Source organism: Eleutherodactylus coqui, chromosome 6 (genome assembly GCF_035609145.1).
Source record: "Eleutherodactylus coqui strain aEleCoq1 chromosome 6, aEleCoq1.hap1, whole genome shotgun sequence".
Taxonomy (NCBI): domain Eukaryota; kingdom Metazoa; phylum Chordata; class Amphibia; order Anura; family Eleutherodactylidae; genus Eleutherodactylus; species Eleutherodactylus coqui.
In genome coordinates this window covers 12,136,921-12,157,659 of record NC_089842.1, presented here as the reverse complement: position 1 = coordinate 12,157,659, position 20,739 = coordinate 12,136,921, and the positions used below count along the sequence as shown (strand labels likewise).

Sequence of the window (20,739 nt, the reverse complement as noted above, 5' to 3'; positions counted from 1 at the left end):
CACAGAGGTGTAACTTGAAGCTCCGGGGCCCCAATGCAAAACCTATAACAGGGCCCCCAAATATAATGCTTTATTCATAGTACTGGGCTCCCTATATGGAGAGGAGAGGCATTATGGGCCCCCCAAGGCTCCTGAGCCCGGGTGCAACCGCATCCCCTGCATCCCCCATAGTTACGCCAGTGACTGCTATGCATCTCCGACACTCACATATCCCTAGTCACGGCAAGACTGTGCGTCTGAAATGTGTAAGTGATGTAAATTTTCTGGATGCTTATTGATTTTCAATCTTTCAAGTCTGTCTTGCTGAGCGTTCTATCACATTTGCTTTTTCTATGTGCCATGACATTGGGTTGGAGTGGGATTCTTGTATTGGAAGGTACTATGAGGAGGTGGCTGGTTTCTTTTTGTTTGTTGCATTGAAGGTTGTGGCTGGTTGAGGCAGGATGTGGAGAGTGCGCAGAGACAAGTTGTGGCTGGGAGAAGTCTTCATGGTAGTTTGGGCCCAGATAGAGAAGAAAAGGGAAAAAGAAGGACTCGAATCAGGAGATGTCACCCGTGATCACTGGAGGTACCTGCACTGTAATCACTATCGCTGTGAAGAACTGGTATCTATTATTTGAAGCAGCCTGACGAAATTGATTTTGCATGCGAGTGAGCACAGGTGTGTGTGGGGGGGGGGGGGGGTGCAACTTGCCCTATCTGCCTAGGGCATCAAAATATCTTGTCCTGGCCCTGCTTGGAAGCCTATTTTTAGGGGTTCAGACGAAAGCCAGAAAGGGAACCTGGAGACATCTGATTAGAGACATCTTTTTACCCAGATATGAATACAAAATGACAGAATAACCTCAAGCAGACCAGACTCAGGGCAGATACTTACAAGGGAGGGTTTCTACTTCATGGGATTAATCGCAACTTCCCCTTTCTTTATCTTCTGTAGTGTCATCAAAGTTAATCATTACCTGAAGAATGTGAGATGCTGGTTAATTGGTAATGAAAAAGACTGATAGGGAGGGGGATGAGATTTACTGCAGGCAATATGTCTTATATGTGACTCCATACAGAAGCCTTCTCAACCCCACAGCCCACCAAGGACGTGTATACAGGGAATATCCCTCACCTTGTAAAGTATCCCGCACACCGTATCATGCCTTTCACATCATATAATATCCTTCACATCATAGAATGTCTCTCACGTCATACAGTATCCTTCACATGATATAATATGCTTCGGATCACATAATATCCCTCACATTGCGTAGTATCCATTACATCATATAGTGTTCCTCTCATCATGTAGCATCCATCTCAGGGCTGGGAATGTTTTAGTCTTGTTATGCGGCCGTGATAGTCAACACCGCAAAATGGGACGAATCCAAACCACCGACTTGCCCTATCTGTCTCACACGTGTGGCGGCCGAGGAGCGGGCTCACAGCCGAGGAGATAGCGGGGTAGATGAGGCCTTGTACGGGGCTCTACCTTCTCCTCCCCTGGGGGGAGCAGGGACCCGATCAAGTTACTGCTGGGGGAATTTCACAGGAAAAACCTAATCTGCGGTTTACCTTAAAGTCCTATCTGTCACTCGTGACGCCACCGTTCCATCCTCTGCGGTGAATCCAGAAGTTGCAATAAAATATTCCACACACAGGGATAACTTTCTAAGCAAAACAGGGAACGGCTAACACAGGTGCAACAAAAGATAACGGTGTGACAGGGAGGATACTCAGGATGTCAGAAGAATCCACAGTCCCAGTTATCTGTGGGGTTCTGCTCCCAGCGACTCTCTTATTTTTCTCACTCTCTCTCTCTTGCTCTCTACCGGTCCACACTCACGATTAGCACTGCACTGCCTGGTGGTTCCTCTCACTCTCTCAGTAATCCGTCTTAGCACCGAAGGGGCCTGGGTGAATTATGCCCAGGGCATACATAAGGCCATCGCTTAGCCTCTTCCATCTTGGGGATCCTTGTAGGACGAGGCACACTTTCTCCTACTCAATGAAAGTTCTTCTCCACACAGGCTCAGACTAGGTTTAGGCTGACTCCACTCCAAACTCACTTTAGCAAGCAGACCTTTGCTAACTCTCCAACCAACTTGCATAGACTACATTCCTTTAGTCCCTCTTGCATACACCTTGCAAACACATATATGAAACATGGTCACGTGACATACAACAAAATACATTTCTCAGACATAACCCAGACATTAACCCATTCAGTGCTGCAGAATCACATTGGGCGCAGAGTTTGAATGGCCCAATAAAAAGAAAAAAAAACTGGTTCATGTGCAATTACGCTCTGTAGCGGCGAGTGTAGTTGCACAGTCGACCATGTGCTTTTGATCTCACATTGTATATTCCCCACATCATATGCTATTATTCACATCACACATTATCCCTGAAATTGTATAGTATGCACAGTGAACAAGTGTATTTTTCGCTTGTGGCAGCGCAAATGCGGAGCGTATTTGCGCATGCAATGCTTGTTCGCACAGGTGGGGGAAATTAACCTGTCCTGATTTAAATCACCAATTAGCCTAATGCAGTGCCGGTAATCAAAGGTATGCACTGCATTTTAGCACGTACCTGCGTGTGCGGATGATCGTACTTCCCATAGACCTCTATGGGGCTCTTTGGTGTGCAAACACGCACAAGATAGAGTAGGTCCTATTTTTTTGTGCCCAAGCAAACAACGGGCACAAAAAAAGAAGGGAGAATGAACCCATTGAAATCAGTGGGTTCTATTTTCAGCATTATGCACGCGGGAAACAATTCGCGCCATGCCCTATCTTTGCGCGTGCCCTCGCATCGCATCTCCCATTGTCAGTAATGGCGCCGGCGGTCGCAACATGCTAGGTGAACGCAGTGCGATGCGAGGTTTCCCCATTGAAAGCAATCCCCTAAGTAATGCGAGGCGGCTTTCATAAAAAATGGCCTCACATCCGCGGGGATATTGCGGGTTGGCGAGCCCATGTTAATAATCACAGCCATATAACAGGACAAAACGAAACCACTGATCTCCATGGGATTCAGTGGTTCTGTTTTCACCACCTCCTGATTGGTACAGGACCTGCCCTATTTATAATTAAGCTACGTGCGGGGAAGATCGAGCGACAACAGTCTTCCCAAGGTAATTTGCAATATCTTGCGCTATACCATGGAGTTTGAACTGCCAGCAAAGGGGAAGGGATTCCCCTCGTTCAGGCGCAACTAAGCTCTGTGCCTGTGAGCATAGCTGCACCTACGGCAGTGGGACTAAGCCTCATGGTTACAGTTATTAGGAGAGGTACACCGCTTAGTGGTTACACTCACCTTGGGTGGAGACAGCTATTTTGATCACTTTCTTTTCCGTTTTTTGTAAGGTGAGATGGACAAAATTGCCTATTTTCATCATGTTTTTAGTATTTTTTTCATGGCATGCACTGTGTAGGGTAAATGTACTAACTTCTGTGACAGGGCTCAAGCCACTTCTCCTTTTTGTTGCAGGGGACGCTGAGAATGTGAGATCGGACAATTCAAGGATGAAGTCGGTCAGGGGAGGACAGCCCTCTCACCGCCTTCCTTCACAACCCAGCTTTTTCACCGGCCAGGTTAGGAACAGATTCATGGGTTGGAACGCACACGGGCACACCATATACTCAATGGAGCATCGTTGCCAACTTTACAGGAACTTTAAATTTGAGGGACTAGACCTGTCCTGGTTTGAATATTTCCAGTGGCGTTCATTTCTTTCAGATCATGGGGTTGGCGGCTCCTTCAAGACGGCGTTTACACCATTTGAGAAGTGGTTCTTGCAGTCTTCGCCGGCACATGTAATATCCCTGACATATAGGCTATTAATAATGGAGACATATGGTACGGAACCTGGGGGATGACCTGGGGGCTGCGATATCCACTGAGGGTAGTGATCCCACGATACTGGCGAACGGTCCAAGAGCCGTCCATGAGTGAATGGCAGCAGAAAATGGCACAACTGAGCCACATGGAAGAACTCTGTGCTAAACTAATAGAGAGACGAAGAAAGTCCTAACATTATGGCAGCCTTGGTTGGACTTTGTGTCCTCTGCGGAGTTTGAGACTCTGTTTTCATCTCAAGAAGAGGAAAGCTAATGGTGAGACTAGTTATAGCCTGTAGACATTCCGGACTGACCATGGGATGGTTATACTTGTCCCCCCCCGAATATGCCGGCTGCACCCTCCCTTCCAATCTTTGCCCAACTGTCAATCTTCCCTTTTCGTTTTTCTATCCAATTAATACTTTATTTCCCTGAATCTCAGAGTATTGTTTTTCCTGTTACCCCCCTCTTATTTTTATCCCTGCTTGCCATATATCTGGTACCAGAGGGTGTGTGACCGTTTGGCGTGTCAGAGACAGACCATGCCATAACATAGGCTAAGAAAATGTTATGCTCGCACAAGGTGGCGCTCCGCCAGTGATGTTGTTGTAATCTACTTTAACCCAGATTTTCTTTCATTTTATGTGTCCTGCGGGACCTGATTTGTCTGTTGTTAAAAAAAATGTTTTCCATAAAAAAGATTGAACATAAATGTACTAACTTTTTTCTCTGGGTCATTACGAACTCAGCAATACCACATGTGTGTGGTTTTTCTTACATAATAAGGTGACTAGATTTTCCCAGGGTCAAAGCGAGACAAAGGGGTGTGGTTAGGGGCGGGGCTTATCACGACCTTTGATTTGACCTTTGTCGTTATAAAAAGTACAGGGCCGGTTCAAAAAAAGGCAGGGAGCGGATTCTGCAGCATTTCTGCATCCAAAAAACAGTCAAAATACGTACCATTGGTGCGGATTTTGACTGGAAATCAGCTGCATATCTGCAGCTGATTTTATGCTATGCAGTGCTCCCCCTCAACCCCTCCAAAGGCTTCCTGCTGGCAGCGCTCCCTGCTTTCGGTTACCCGGCCACCTGTAATGGCCTCACCTGACCAGCAGCTGGGAACCAGAAGCTGGGGAGCGCTGACAGGGGAAAGCCCTCAGAGGAGGTGAGGGGGAGCACCTTTGTGCGAGCTGATTTCTAGACAAAATCTGCACCAATGGTACAGATTTTGACAGTTTTTTTAGATGCAGCATTTGCTGTGGAAATTTATGCTGCGGACATTCCGCAGCATTTCTGCCATGTGTAAACATACCCTAAGTCAGCTTGAGGTATGCTGCCCCATGCAGAGTGGCCTCACTAGTAATAGTGTTCCCTATACCAGCCCCAGTAATAATAGTGACCCCCACAGTGGCCCTAGTAGTATTAGCACTCCCCTATACCAGCCACAGCAATAATAGTGACCCCCACAGTACCCCAGTAGTATTAACACTCCCCTATACCAGCTCCAGCAATAATAGTGACACCCCACTGTAGCTCCAGCAATAATAGTGACCACCCACAGTAGACCCAGCAATAAGTGACCCCCCACAGTAGACCCAGCAATAATAGTGACCCCCCACAGTAGCCCCGCTGCTGGCGGGTGGAAGTGTGTGCACCCACAGAAGTACCTCCTCCCTTCTCCTCTCTTCTTGCGGAGCCAAAGAGGACAGGTGTGGGGAAGAGGGATGAAGATCCCAGATGCACACACTGCAGAGTGATAGTCCACTGGGGAGCTGTAGCACCCCAGCTTGTCAAACTACTAACGACCACATGTCTGTAAGTATGTGGGTGAGTGATTCTCATGCTCCTACTCCCTGGTGATGTCATAGCCCCGCCCCTGGCAACGTCACAGCCTCACTCCCTGGCGACATCCTAGCCCCCCACCTGGTTGCGTCATAGCTTCGCCCCCTGGTGCCGTTATGGCATGTCCTAATACACTGAGAATACAACTAAGCCGTTATTATGTCAGACACAACTCAGCGGTCCTGACAGGAGACACTGACCTACCGCCACCACAGAGATCTGGCGGGCTGAAGGACCAGTGGTGATTTCACTGCTGTGGGAGGAGCCATCTTGGAGTTTGGTAGTACTGTATACTGGATAAGCCAACAGAAAGTACCAAGACCTGTGATAATATCACCGTCATGTGATCACCTATAAACAGGGATCACATGACCAGTGGCTCATCACTTTATCCAAGAGCTGTTTATGTCATGTGAGCAGTCAGCATAAATGTAGTAGAGCTGCGAGTGGCTGTTTGTCTAATGTGCTGTGCATGTAATATGTATAGTCAGCATGGATGTATCATGTACCAAAGCTGTGTCTGTGACACCCATGTCATGTAGCAGAGCTGAGTTTTCCACAAGCGCATGTACTATGGCACAGCTGTGTCTATCATGCACATATAATGTAGCAGACCTGTGTTTGTACCATGTGCAAGTCATGTCTGTCAGGCGCATGTCAGTTACCACAGCTGTGTCTGTGACGCCCGTGTCATGTAGCAAAGCTGAGTTTGTAACATGCGCATGTACTGTGGCACAGCTGTATCTGTCATGCACATAAAATGTAGCAGACCTGTGCTTGCACCATGCGCATGTCATGTACCAGAGCTGTGTCTGTCAGGTGCATGGCATGTAGCACAGCTGTGTGTGTCTGTCACACACCCATGTACCACAGCTGTGTATGTGACGTGCATGTAGCAAAGCTGTGTGGCGCATTGTAGTCACTATAATGGTGACCTGACGTCCCGAAAGTGGGACAAATGGCTGTCCCGCTGGGGTCCCGACGGAAAGCGGGACACAGGGTTCCAAAGCGGGACTGCTCCGCCTACATCGGGTCGTCTGGTCACCTTATACTTAATAAAGGGAGAATGGTGGGGTTTTGACATTTTTGACTTCGTTCTGTCCCACTAGCGGACTTGAATATCACTATCTTTTATCCTTCTTCTAATACACTGCTATACTTCAGCACAGCGATGTGTTACAAAGCCGGAGGCTGAGCCTTATAGGCACCATAGCTGGCAGACCGTGAGGCCGTCGCAACCCATTTGGACCATGTGATCCCATTGCGTGGGTCCGATGAATGAGAGAGAAAGCCTCCTCCCCCTATCAGTGTTTTACATGCTGCGGTCGCACTGACCAGCGTATGTAAAGGGTTAAACAACGAGGATTGGAGGTTTCTCTGGTCCTTGCTGTTGCAGCAGGTGCCAGGCTGTTATCCAACAGCTGAGCACCCGCTCCCCTTGGCATGGGAGACCCGTGCCAGGCTTCTGATGCAGCTGCTGTCAAAAGATGGTGCATCAGAATAAAGCCCCTTAATGTACGCAATCAAAGGTCCCTCCTGCCCCGCAGACATGAGGCCTAAAAATCAGAATAAACTCACCTGCTCCGGACGATGCGGATCTTCCTTCCTTCACGGCCGGATCTTCTTTCTTCGGCCCGCCCGCCGCCGGGCACATCCGCCGGGCCGAAGAAAGAAGATCCGGCCACGAAGGAAGGAAAAACTACATCGTCCGGAGCAGGTGAGTTTAATTCTGGTTCAGGTCTCCCGCGGATCCGGACGGCTTCCATAGGCTTCAATAGAAGCCTGCGGGAGCCGTCCCCGCGTGAGAACCGCACGAAAATAGAGCATGTCCATTTTTTTCCCGCACGCGGATCCGCGCCTGATGGGAAAAATGACATCCGCAGGTATTTAACTACCTGCGGGTGTCCAATGCATCCCTATGGGGCGCGGATCCGCGTGCGGGAAAAACGCTGCGGATTTAAAATATAAATTATACCGTGGACATGAGGCCTTAGGCTGGATTCACACGGGGAGCGCAATATCTGGCATTGTGCTTGTAAAAAGTTGATTTTCAAGCCATATTCACACAACCGATAAACTCGCACGGAAATAAAACCCATCATTTACAATGACAGAACGATCGCAGCATTTGCTCTTCTTTGGACAATCTCGGCCATTATTTTCTATGGTACCACAAAAAATGACATGCGATTTTCAGCTGCGTGAAAACCGCATGTAATGCAATGCAAAAATTGCTTGTTTTTTCAATAGGAAAATGTAAACTCACACTCGCACCTTGAAAAAGGTTCCTTGCAATGTTCTTTCCTAATAGGAAAACATGGAATTCAGTGACCCACGAGCTGTAGCATTGTACCACAAATCATGGCCAATTCTGCATCCCTGTGGAGGCTAATTGGTTATTCCACCTTATATTGAACAGCTGAGAATAGACAGACAGGCTGGTTGCTAGGGATATGCACACATCCATAGCAACCAGATGATCACCTATGACTTCACTGTTCTTTGTCACTTGGCTGGTATATCTCAGAATGTTAGGTTCCGATATGTTGCGACAAGCCAGGTACATACCTCCCAACTTTAGACAAGTAAAATGTGGGACAAATGTAGTTTGTTGCGGCAGATTTTTATGACAGGCCACACCCCTTTTTTGCTAAGCCACGCCTCCTCTGTATCCCGTGACACTGCTCTTCAGTGTTCCTTTCACACGAGAATAGGAGTATATTGCGCAACACACTGACAGGATCCCCACTAGCAGATTTAGTAGTAAGAGTGCCCCCTATTAGCCACCCTAGTAATAAGTGCCTCTCATTAGCCGCCCTAGTAATAATAGTGCCCCCATTAGCCGCCCTAGTAATAATAGTGCCCCCATTAGCGGGTGTAGTAATAATAGTGACTCCTATTAGGTTCCCCAGTCACCGCATCTTCTCTGCTCGCTGTCCTATCAGATCCCACTCATCTCCGCTGGCTTCGGTCCCAACAGCCTATGATAACATGCTTGATGGCACATGACCTCTGCAGCCAATCACTGGACTCAGTCGTGCTAACGCATAGGCCAGGGATTGGAGCGTCACATGACCAGCTGCAGGGAGATCAGCGGGACCAGAAGGAATGAGATGAGCGGAGTGGAGAGGCAGCTAAGAAAGTGAGTATGTTGGTGGGGAGGCAGAACATGTCTCCTGCCGCCCAGGACTGGGTCTTAAATTCTGGACTGTCCCGCAGACTCTGGGACGGTTGGGAGGCATGCGGGTATTAGTAGGGTCTGGGGTGGGCAGTACAGTTTGCAGGTGAAGCTACAACTCCCATATTCTTGACCAGCAGAAGGAGAACTCATTAGACTTTCTCCAGGAGCCTCTGGAAAGAGCATCATGGACACAACTCTCGATATTATGAAGACCTACGATGTAGACAACCTAAATGCTGAGAGTCAGCGCCTGCTGTGTGTACTGATGTGCCTCATACAGGAGAACGTGGAGCTTCGCATTAACTTAAAAGACCTTGAGAAGATGATTCGAGACCTGTGTCCTCTAGGAAGATTCAAGAAAGACTCAAAAGGTAAGTGTTTGCTGCTGGGGCCCCATAGCAAAGACTTACATGGGCCTCCAATTACGGTATCCGGTTTTGTCAGGACGTCCTGGCGTTTGTTTACCGTTCCACGCCCTTTAAAAAGACCGTTAGACTAATTCTCCTTGGAGGAAGTTCCTCTTTGGAGGGAAGTCTTGCATATGTTCTCACTACCAAGTGGAAAAAGGGATGGAGCAATCAGACCTGGGACCTCCTCTTCAAGGTCTCCTTAGGAGTTACATGGTTGCCTCTACGGCACGTACGCCCTTGGCTTGGATTTGGTCCTTTGACCCAAATCAGATAAGGGTCCTAAAAATTCTGATATTTGAGGCCTGGTCAGGGGGCGGGGCTTATCACAACGTATGATTTTACCTCTGTTATAAAAAGTACTGGATCGTTTCAAAAAAGACATGGAGCAAATTCCACAGCATTTCTACAACCAAAAACAGTCAAAATCCATACCGTTGGAGCCGATTTGATATATGCGGCGCTCCCCCTCACCTCCTCTGAACACTTCCTGCAGTCAGCGCTCCCCCGCTTCTGGTTTCCAGTGACCTGTAGTGGCGTCACCTGACCAGCAGCACCACACCTGACCAGGCCGCTGGGAACTGGAAGTCGGGGAGCGCTGACAGCGGGAAGCGTTCAGAGGAGGTAAGGAGGAGCGCCGCATAGTATGAAATCAGCGATGGATACGCATCTGATTTCCAGTCAAAATCTGCACCAATGGTACGGATTTTGACTGGTTTTTGAATGCGGAAATTGTTGCGGAAATTTCCACTGCAGACATTCCAAAGCATTTCTGCTACATGTAAGCATACCCCAAGTCAGTTTAAGGTATGCTGCCACATGCAGACTGGCCTCAGTAGTAATAGTGAGCCCCACAGTAGCTTCAGTAGTAATAGTGTCCCCAATATCGGCTCCAGGAGTAATATTGACCCCGGTAATAATATTGACCCCTATATATAATACTTTGACTACTGGGGCTGGTATAGGGGACACTATTGCTAATAGTGCCCCCTATATCGACCCCAGTAATAACAGTGACTCCCACAGTAGCCCCAGTAGTAATAGAGTCCCCCCTGAAGCTCATATACTTACCTTCTCCTGGTATTCAGAGTACTGCTGTGGGATGCACACACTGACGGCAGTGTGTGCGCCTGGACGCCTCCTCCCTCATCACTGTGTGCATCCTGCAGCAGCAGAGAGTGATTACCAGCCAGGGAGCCCACAAACATCCTGAAAGCGGGACAAATAGCTGTCCCGGTTGGGACCCTGGGGAAAGCTGGACTGTCCCGCCTATATTGGGATGTCTGGTCACCTTAGGATGCCCAGCAGGGGACCTCCATCCTTCAACTACTGATAGCCTATTAAAAAAAGGTTCACACCAAGACATAATGGTGCAAGGTGGACCACATGGGCAAACAAAGTTATCCCTAGCAACCTTTGAGGAAGCGGACCCTGCTTACAAGCAGGTCAATCGTCCTGACAAGAACAGCCTCTACCTAAGGGCCTATGCAGCGTTCGAGGAGTGGGCCCCAGCCTAGGAGACAGCAGGGTAGAGTTTGGGCCTTGTCACGGTGGCTCTACCGCCTCCCACCCGGAGGGTACCTAGTGACACATCCAGGGAGCAGCGGGCAGGCTATTAAACAGGGGAACCCAATGATGGAGTATCTTAGTCCTTTATGTCACGCGTGACGCCACCGTTCCATCCTCTGTGGTGAATCCAGTTGTTGGTAATGAAGAGTCCACATACAGGGATTTCTCTTTCTGAGCCAAACCGGGAACGGTCGGTCAGACTCATTTACTTGAAACAACTTGAAAATACACGCCAGATGGAAAACACAGGGCAAACTTCAAAGTGGTGTGACAGGGAGGATACTTTCACATCTCCTGGTGACAGCAAGCCCAGGGTACGAAGCTAAGGTAAGAAGGGGATTCAGGCGCCCGCAGCCCCGCTGCCGGAAGGGGATTCAGGCGCTCGCAGCCCCGCTGCCGGAAGGGGATTCAGGCGCCCGCAGCCCCGCTGCCGGAAGGGGATTCAGGCGCCCGCAGCCCCGCTGCCGGAAGGGGATTCAGGCGCCCGCAGCCCCGCTGCCGGAAGGGGATTCAGGCGCCCGCAGCCCCGCTGCCGGAAGGGGATTCAGGCGCCCGCAGCCCCGCTGCCGGAAGGGGATTCAGGCGCCCGCAGCCCCGCTGCCGGAAGGGGATTCAGGCGCCCGCAGCCCCGCTGCCGGAAGGGGATTCAGGCGCCCGCAGCCCCGCAGACGGAAGGGGATTCAGGCGCCCGCAGCTCCGCTGACGGAAGGGGTTTCAGGTGCCCGCCGCCCCGCTGATGGAAGGGGATTCAGGCGCCCGCAGCTCCGCTGACGGAAGGGGATTCAGGCGCCCGCCACCCCGCTGACGGAAGGGGATTAAGGCGCCCGCCTCCCCGCTGACGGAAGGGGATTCAGGCGCCCGCCGCCCCGCTGACGGAAGGGGATTCAGGCGCCCGCCGCCCCGCTGACGGGGATTCAGGCGCCCGCCGCCCCGCTGACGGAAGGGGATTCAGGCGCCCGCCGCCCCGCTGACGGAAGGGGATTCAGGCGCCCGCTGCCCCGCTGACGGAAGGGGATTCACGCGCCCGTCGCCTCGCTGACGGAAGGGGATTCAGGCGCCCGCCGCCCCGCTGACGGAAGGGGATTCAGGCGCCCACCACCCCGCTGACGGGGATTCAGGCGCCCGCCGCCCCGCTGACGGAAGGGGATTCAGGCGCCCGCCGCCCCGCTGACGGAAGGGGATTCAGGCGCCCGCCGCCCCGCAGACGGAAGGGGATTCACGCGCCCGCCGCCCCGCTGACGGAAGGGGATTCACGCGCCCGCCGCCTCGCTGACGGAAGGGGATTCAGGCGCCCGCCGCCCTGCTGACGGAAGGGGATTCAGGCGCCCGCCGCCCCGCTGACGGAAGGGGATTCAGGCGCCCGCCGCCCCGCTGGCGGAAGTGGATTCAGGCGCCCGCCTCCCCGCTGCCGGAAGGGGATTCAGGGGCCCGCAGCCCCGCTGCCGGAAGGGGATTCAGGCGCCCGCAGCCCCGCTGCCGGAAGGGGATTCAGGCGCCCGCAGCCCCGCTGCCGGAAGGGGATTCAGGCGCCCGCAGCCCCGCTGCCGGAAGGGGATTCAGGCGCCCGCAGCCCCGCTGCCGGAAGGGGATTCAGGCGCCCGCAGCCCCGCTGCCGGAAGGGGATTCAGGCGCCCGCAGCCCCGCTGCCGGAAGGGGATTCAGGCGCCCGCAGCCCCGCTGACGGAAGAGGATTCAGGCACCTACACCCCTACTGATGGAACGGCGAAAGGGATTCAGGTTCACACCAAACACCACCAAACAGAACATGAATTCCAATCTGGATCCAGGCAAATACCATAGGTGGATGCGGTTGCACCCGGGCCCAGGATCCTCAGGGGGCCCATAAGGCCCCTCTTCTCCATCTAGGCAGCCCAGTACTATGAATAAAGCATTATATTTGGGGACTCTGTTACAGACTTTCCACTGGGACCCGGGAACTTCAAGTTCACCTCTGCAACAGACCATAAAATTAGACTCAAACCCCAACAAACAGACTCCGCCCATCTGACTCAACACAGAGCCAGACACTAAACTGGATCCACACGATGTAGACTGCAGACTGCGCTATTTTCCCATTTTAAAAAAAACCCAAATCCTGATGAAACAGAAGCAAACTGAAGCCTTTCCCTCTGCTTCCCGTTTTTCAAAACCCCATTAAAATCAATGGGAGAAATATTAATCAGTTTTTTCCCATTTTATTTCACTTTCTCTCCTCTAAGAACGGAGCAGAGAGCCGGAAACCCTGAACTGACCCTAACGCAGATGTGACAGCAGCCTAAACCAAGCAGTTAGAAATGCCAGGAATGGGTTTGAGAGGGTTAAATTTACTCACACCATGGCTGATTGGCCAGCCAGGGGACACACCTCCCTGTCCACCAATCAGTCAATATACCATAGGAGATGTTACAAAAGAGTAGAAAGGAAGGCCCCAGTAAGGTATTTCCAACAGCCAATGTCACAGGTACCTTTTGCAGCGACAGGCCGGAGGCAAACAGCAGAGCTCACAGTCAAGCGGACCAGGCTGACGTAATAACACCACCCGCTTCTACTACCTGTTACGGATGGCACAATGTAACATGAAGTAAGCGGAATGCTTGTTGGATTGCTGCCCAGCTGGAGGTTCACAACAGGGTTCTATTACTACTGATGCTACTACGGGGTCACTTTTACTACTGGGGCTACTATAGGTTCACTGTTACTACTAGTACTGCTATGGGGGGAACGGACACTATTGCTACTGGGGCCACTATGGGGGGCACTTACTATTAGGGCATTATGTGGGTCACTACTTTTCCCACTTTTCCTCAGGCAGCCTAAAGGCTTGGGGCACCCCCGCGGACACCCTGTATATATCATATGGACGTATCTTCCAAACATTCGCAATCTGTAAAACGTGCTTGAGTCCTAAGAATTTTTACAGCTAAACTTTTGCAGATTCCAAAAAAGTGAAGCAGTGTCAACGACTTGTTGGAGAGATTGCTTTCGAGCTGGACCGCATGATTCTGTGCCTTGTCTTCCCCGAGCAAGAACGTCGTTATGGATACTGTGTAGCAAATATAAAAGAGAAGATTAAACAGGTTACAAACCTAAACTACTATCTAGTTATATACCAAACTGCAGCGCCCCCGCAGGAGGAATGGAGAATAACCCAACATTCACTAATAAGATACTTGGTCTAAAATATACATAGTAATATAGTGTGTAAGGCTGAAAAAAGGCTAAAATGTCCAACCAGTCCAGCCTATCTTCCTGTTGATCCAGAGGAAGGCAACCCCCCCACCCCATGAGGTAGAAGCCAATTGTCCTAATTATAGGTAAAAAATTCGTTGCCAACTCTAATCTAGTAATCAGAATAATCCCTGGTAAAGAACTTCCTTCTATGTTGTATAGAAACCCTTATTCTTCTAGATGTAGAAGGCGGCCCCTTCTAAACATCCTGGGTATAAATAGATGCTCTGAGAGACGTCTCTATTGTCCCCTGATGTGTCTATACATAGTTATTAGAACGCCCCCTTGTTACAGTCCTGGGTATAAATAGATGATGTGAGAGATCTCTGTACCGACCACTGATATATTTATACATAGTTATTAGAGCGCCCCCTTGTTACAGTCCTGGGTATAATAGATGATGGAAGAGATCTCTGTACTGACCCCTGATATATCTATACATAGTTATTAGAGCGCCCTTGTTACAGTCCTGGGTATAAATGGATGATGTGAGAGATCTCTGTACTGACCCCTGATATATCTACACAGTTATTGGAGCGCCCCCTTGTTACAGTCCTGGGTATAAATGGATGATGTGAGAGATCTCTGTACTGACCCCTGATATATCTACACAGTTATTGGAGCGCCCCCTTGTTACAGTCCTGGGTATAAATGGATGATGTGAGAGATCTCTGTACTGACCCCTGATATATCTACACAGTTATTGGAGCGCCCCCTTGTTACAGTCCTATGTATAAATAGATGCTCGGAGAGATGTCTGTATTGTCCCCTGATGTGTCTATACATAGATATTAGAGCGCCCCCTTGTTACAGTCCTGGGTATAAATAGATGATGGGAAAGATCTCTGTATTGACCCCTGATATACCTATACATAGTTATTAGAGCACCCCCTTGTTACAGTCCTGGGTATAATAGATGATGTGAGAGATCTCTGTACCGACCCCTGATATATTTATACATAGTTATTAGAGCGCCCCCCTTGTTACAGTCCTGTGTGTAATAGATGATGGGAGAGATCTCTGTACTGACCCCTGATATATCTATACATAGTTATTAGAGCGCCCCCTTGTTACAGTTCTCTGTATAATAGATGCTGGGAGAGATCTCTGTATTGACCCCTGATATATCTATACATGGTTATTAAAGCGCCCCCTTGTTACAGTCCTGGGTATAATAGATGACGGGAGAGATCTCTGTATTATCCCTTGATATACCTATACATGGTTATTAGAGCGCCACCTTGTTACAGTCCTGGGTATAAATAGATGCTCGGAGAGACGTCTGTATTGACCCCTGATATATCTATACATAGTTATTAGGTCGCTTCTCAGCTGTCTTTTTTCCAGACTAAATAACCACAATTTTGATCACCTCTCTGGGTATTGTAGTCCGCCCATTCCATTTTTTTTACTTTTGTTCTCCGTCTTTGAACCCCAAATGCTTTTTTACCCTATGAGCCTTATAGTATATTTTCTGGTTTCAGATGACCACCTGCCCACTGACCGGCAAGGTTGATAAGCAATTAAGATCGGAGTTGAACCAGCGCTACCATCATATCATGGAACAATTGAAGAAACTGGGCTATGACCATAAAGTTCATTCCAGCTTTATAGAGTATCTAGTCAACACCTATGGAATCATGAAGTGGAAGACAAGCAGCGGGGGTGAAGATAAGTCCTCCATGAGTGATCCACAATACCTGCGCAGGATGATAACGGAGCACATGCCCAGTGAGGAGGTGGAAAACATCCTGATCCTCCTCAGCTGTCTGGCGTACCTCTGTGAGCTCACCGGGAGCGCCATGTTCCTCTGGTGACTGACCAGAACTCATTTCTATCAACTCCAATACATTTTTCTATTACTGTAGCTGTCTGAGGGCTGATGTTGTATTTTTCAGAGGTACTATTTAATGTACCGTATAATATAAGGAAATGCTTTAAAAATTTAAAAATGCGGTGAAATGGAAAAAATGCAATTGCACCATTTTTTTCCGAGGGGAGTGTCTTGTTTTTATGGCATACACAGTGCAGGAAGAATGACCTGATAACTCTAGTTTTTGCATTATGGCCCGTCCTCACTGGCACTTCCATGTATGTCTCATGTATGCGAGGTATGAGCTTTCATCCATTTTTGTATATGCAAACTGTTAGTTCAACACTTTTTTCCCCACTGAACATACAAAACTTATACGTTAAGCCATACCTTTCCATACATTTTTCATAGACTGCAATGTTAACCCCGTGAGGATGCGTCCTTTTTTTCTCTCTCCATTTTCGTTTTTTCAGCTTTCCCGAGCAGAATCACAGCGTGCGGTCCCTGCTATCAGCTGGCCGGCCAAACTATGGTTTTTATGCTGAACTAAAAATCATTGTTTGGCCAAAAAGCTAATGATGGTAGCATTTACACGCAATGATTATCGCTCCAAAAACATTGTTCGGCTTTATAGACAATAACCTTGAAGGGAAACTGCTAACGAGATTTCCTAAGCACTAATTGGTTCTGTATTTCGTGCCCCCTTCCCCCCCCCCTACCTTTTGCAATCTGCTTTTGAAGTTTTCCTGCACTATGTTAAAATGAGTTGAAAGGAGTCAGATTTTTCCCTCAGCGCCGTGCCAGGCACGCCCCTTCTTGATTGGCATGCATACTGCTTTGACTTCTTCCCTTTAAGTCCACGCAGGTGCCGTAGCAAACCCGGCACACCTCAGCTTTCCTTTACTTGCTGAGACTTCAGCGGCGTACTGCGCATGCGCCTTGAGGACTGTTACTCCCACTGTCATGTGATCCTGGACAGAGTGGGAGTAACGATCCTCAAGGTGCATGAACACTGTTGATGTTACAGTTAGTATAGGAGAGCTGAGGTGCGCAGGCGCGGGCAGGGTTTGCTACGGCGCATGCGTGGGATTACAGAGAAGAAGAGAAATGAGTCTAGATAAACAGGGGCGTGCCAGGCGCTTAGCGGAAAATATGACTCTTTTCAGGAAAACTTCAATAGCAGTTTAAAGGGGCACGGATTATGGAACCAAATAGTGATAAGGAAATCCCATTAGCAGCGCTATTTAAGTTTTATCGGGGATTGCATTTCAAAGACTTCAGGCCAGGTTCCCTTTAACAGAATAATAAAGACGACTAGATGTAATTGCAATGAAATATGATTTACAAGGTCTTATATAAAGGTGTAAGCACTGGAATGATCATCGCTACGACGACCTGTAGTGACAGATCATCCCGTGTAAAGGGGCCCTAAACTCCAGCATATACAGCAATCTCCCCAGGAACCAGTTAGGCCTTATTCACACGTGCGTAAATCGGCCGCCATTTTCACGGCCGGACGATATGCGCTACCATCTGATGCATTGGATTCCAATGCATCATCTCAGACGGGCGTTTTTCTGCAGTGTAAAAGCGCCTGTCCGGCCAAGATAGCGCATACGGAGCCCATTTTGGCTGGGTGCTTTTTTGCTGTTCAGAAAAGATAGTTCAGGCATAGAGATGAGCGAGCACGCTCGGTTAAGGCAGTTACTCTAGCGAGCATCGCTCTTCTTAAGTAACTGCATACTGGCCTTAGCAGATTTGGGGGGGGGGGGGGCGGCAGCGGGGGGTAGCGGGAGGGAGAGTGAGAGAGAGATCTCTCTCCCCCCCCTGCTACCCCTCGCCGCCCCCTGCTGCCCTCCCGAATCTGCTCGATGAGCGATGCTCGCTCGAGTAACATCTGAGCGATGCTCGCTCGAGTAACTGCCTTAACTGAGCGAGCTCGCTCATCTCTGTTCAGGAACTATCTTCCTGTCTGGAATACGTCGGACGCTGCCATAGACTCCTATGGGAGCCTATAGTAGCTGCTAGAGAAGGGAGGTGGGAGGGAGTTTAGCAGCGTGACTGCTAAACTCCCACCCTCTTCCCCCCATCTCTCCACCCCTTGCCGGCAGTTTGCAATGGGATGTGGCGAGAGCTAGTTGCTAAGCTCCCACCCGTTCCGACCCCTTCCATTGCTGGCAGCCGACAAGGAGCGAAGAGGGGGTGGGAGCTTAGTACACTAGCTCGCGCCCCGCCCCTTTTCCTTGCTGAGAGCTGGCAAAGGGGCAGAAAGGGGAAGGCAGTTTAGCAGAGCTAAACTGTCCCCTCCTGCCCGACGGCATTGCGGGTTTAGCATATATGCGCCGGATCCGGGGCGTCTGAATGGGCGCAAAAATGGCAGATTTGTGCGCCCGATCGCGCGTTTCTCGGCCGCTCGAGAAGCGCTATGCTCGTGGGAAAGATCCCTTAAAGGGGCATTTCGTAACTGATGACCTATCCCTAGTATTTTGCAGGAGGCAGGGCACAGGCTTGAGAAGTCCTGATAATACTGTTGATTCTGCTTCTGGGAAGAGACAGTACTCCTAGCAGTTTCTAAACCGAGAGCACGTGGGAGAGAGGGCCCTGGAGAGTGCCTGTCTGTCAGTGGAAGCGAGCAGGTGGGCAGCTAGCTCTAGATAGCGCACTGACAAGGCTGAGCAGGTGGAGGGGTAGATCATGCTCTGCAGCAGTATTATGCCTCCCTCTAAGGACTGTAAATTGCACCCCAAACTCTGACTACCTAGTAACCAATCTACTCTACACTGATTCTCTATCCCCCCAGACCCCGAGAAGGACAGTCCAACCCCCCAGAGGCCCTCCTACCACCAGACACTGATGCTCCCAATCAGCTGCACCCCAGTTTTTAGACAGAATTTTTTTCTGATGACAAGAGATATAAAACTATATTACACGCTGTTATACATGTGCTTGGTGAGCGCAGATCGTGGAGAGGAGCCCATCAAACAATGATGTGCAGAATGCAGCTTTGTCTTTCTCCCGCTCAGATCAAGGCCGTTGCTCCATATCCAAGCAACCAGGCAGGTAGGAGAGATGTTTGTTCTTGTCATCTACTCCCAGCAGCCTCTGCGATCTTCTCATAATCACAATGTGCTGCAAACATGATGGCATTCAAATGGGACACATTACCAAAGAGGTAATGTGTAAACCAGTGCAGTGAGTCCACCAACCCCGAGGTTCTGTAAATATGAAGAACACTGCAGGGCCACGAGGAACATTGGGGGGTCTTCTCGTAACATATGGGCTATTGTGCTGCTCATCTTACACTGATGGGGCCACACACGCTAGGGTGTATACAGTCAGCATATTGGCACCAGGTGGTCAGCAGTACAGTCAGTCAGGCAGTAAGTGGTCAGCCAGTATGTTGGTACCAAGTAGTTAATGGCATGGTCAGCATACTGGCACCAAGTGGCCAGTTGGATAGCAGTGATGAGCCCCTGGTCAAGTGATTACTGACTCCACCCACACAGGTGATCACATGACGGTGACGTCATCACAGGTCCTGTTGTTTATCCAGTGTACAGTACTTTCTACCAAACTGCACAATGGATCCTCCCACAACCGTGATGTCACTGCAGGTCCTTCAGCCCACCGCATCTCTATGGTGTCGGCAGGTTGGTGTCTTCTGTCAGAGCCGCTGAGTTGTGTCTGACATAATAATGGCTTAGTTATTTTCTCATTTCATTATTTTTGTCCGCCGCTATTCAAGAGCCCTAACTTAGTGATTTCTTCTGTTGGTCAGGCTCTGTATTTTATATATACTGTAGGACCTGCGATGACGTCACCAGAAGCACTCACATACTCGCAGACAAGTGGTCGTTAGTGGTTTGATAATACAGTCTGATAGAATATAATAATATACAATTCCACAATGATGTAATAATATAATAATTCACGTAATAATAGACTGATAACAGACAGTATAATAATATAATGACATCTAATGTATATTGTGCAAGCGGGCAGGTTGTTCCATGACAGATGAGAATGACGCACCCATCCCATCTGTCGCAGAACGCTGCCAGCGCAGCCTCTCCGGGCCTTTTTCTACATCCTGGCACAGGAGATAATGACAGGTAACTTCTCAGATTTAACCCTTCCTCAGTCACATCACCCTGACACCTCGTTACTAATGTTGTGCTGTGGAATTTTCTACAGCTCTTTCACATTATGTCAATGTGTGTTGTGTAATTGAGCATGTACTATTGCTCTCTGTTATCAACCATCCCACACTCTCCACCTCACCATACCGTGCACATCTCCAGCCCCTTTACCTTCTGTATCACCCCATTATCTGTAGTATGTAAGCTTGTTGGAGCCCCGCACCCCTACTGTCTTCATCAACTGATTACTACATGTAACCGTGGTCTTGTTTTATTTCCCCTGTCTTGTATGCGCTGCGGAATATGTTGGCGCTATGCAAATAAACATTATTATTATTTACTATTGCTCTCTGTTATCAACCATCTCCAGCAGGGACAATGCTATTTTCACCAGAGGAGGGAGCACATTCAGCCCTTCCCTTTCTGTCGGCACTCAGTTCCTGTTATGAAGCCGAGCAACAGAATCACACAGTGCAGGTATAAAAGCCATGGTTTAGAGTCAGAGGGAGCAAGTGAAGAGGTAGATATAATTGTATGTCCTCATTCACATGAACAATTTGTTTCTACGCCGGCTGCACCGCGGCAGAAAAACACATAAATGAGAAAAAGCCACGACTTTGTAGCACCATGTGCAAGGATTTTTGGGGGTTCGGGGGGCTTGAAATATAAGCCCTACCCTGGAAATAAACCCTAGCTGCATTTAAAAAAACCTCGATAAACCAATTATTCA

At 49.4% G+C, this 20,739-nt stretch overlaps 1 protein-coding gene across 2 annotated transcripts; it reads left to right on the top strand.

The window, feature by feature from the left end:
* The first annotated feature begins 13,276 nt into the window (after window positions 1-13,276).
* Window positions 13,277-15,924, top strand: LOC136571982 (speriolin-like protein). Of its 2 annotated transcripts, XM_066572605.1 has the most exons (3): window positions 13,277-13,410; window positions 13,764-13,906; window positions 15,542-15,924. In XM_066572605.1, exons 2-3 carry the CDS (start codon window positions 13,826-13,828, stop codon window positions 15,872-15,874), a joined length of 414 nt encoding a protein of 137 aa, XP_066428702.1. In that variant the 5' UTR covers window positions 13,277-13,410; window positions 13,764-13,825; the 3' UTR covers window positions 15,875-15,924. The 2 variants fall into 2 exon arrangements, 1 of the variants encoding a protein (XP_066428702.1); XR_010785728.1 differs by lacking the exon at window positions 13,764-13,906.
* Window positions 15,925-20,739: the final 4,815 nt, after the last annotated feature.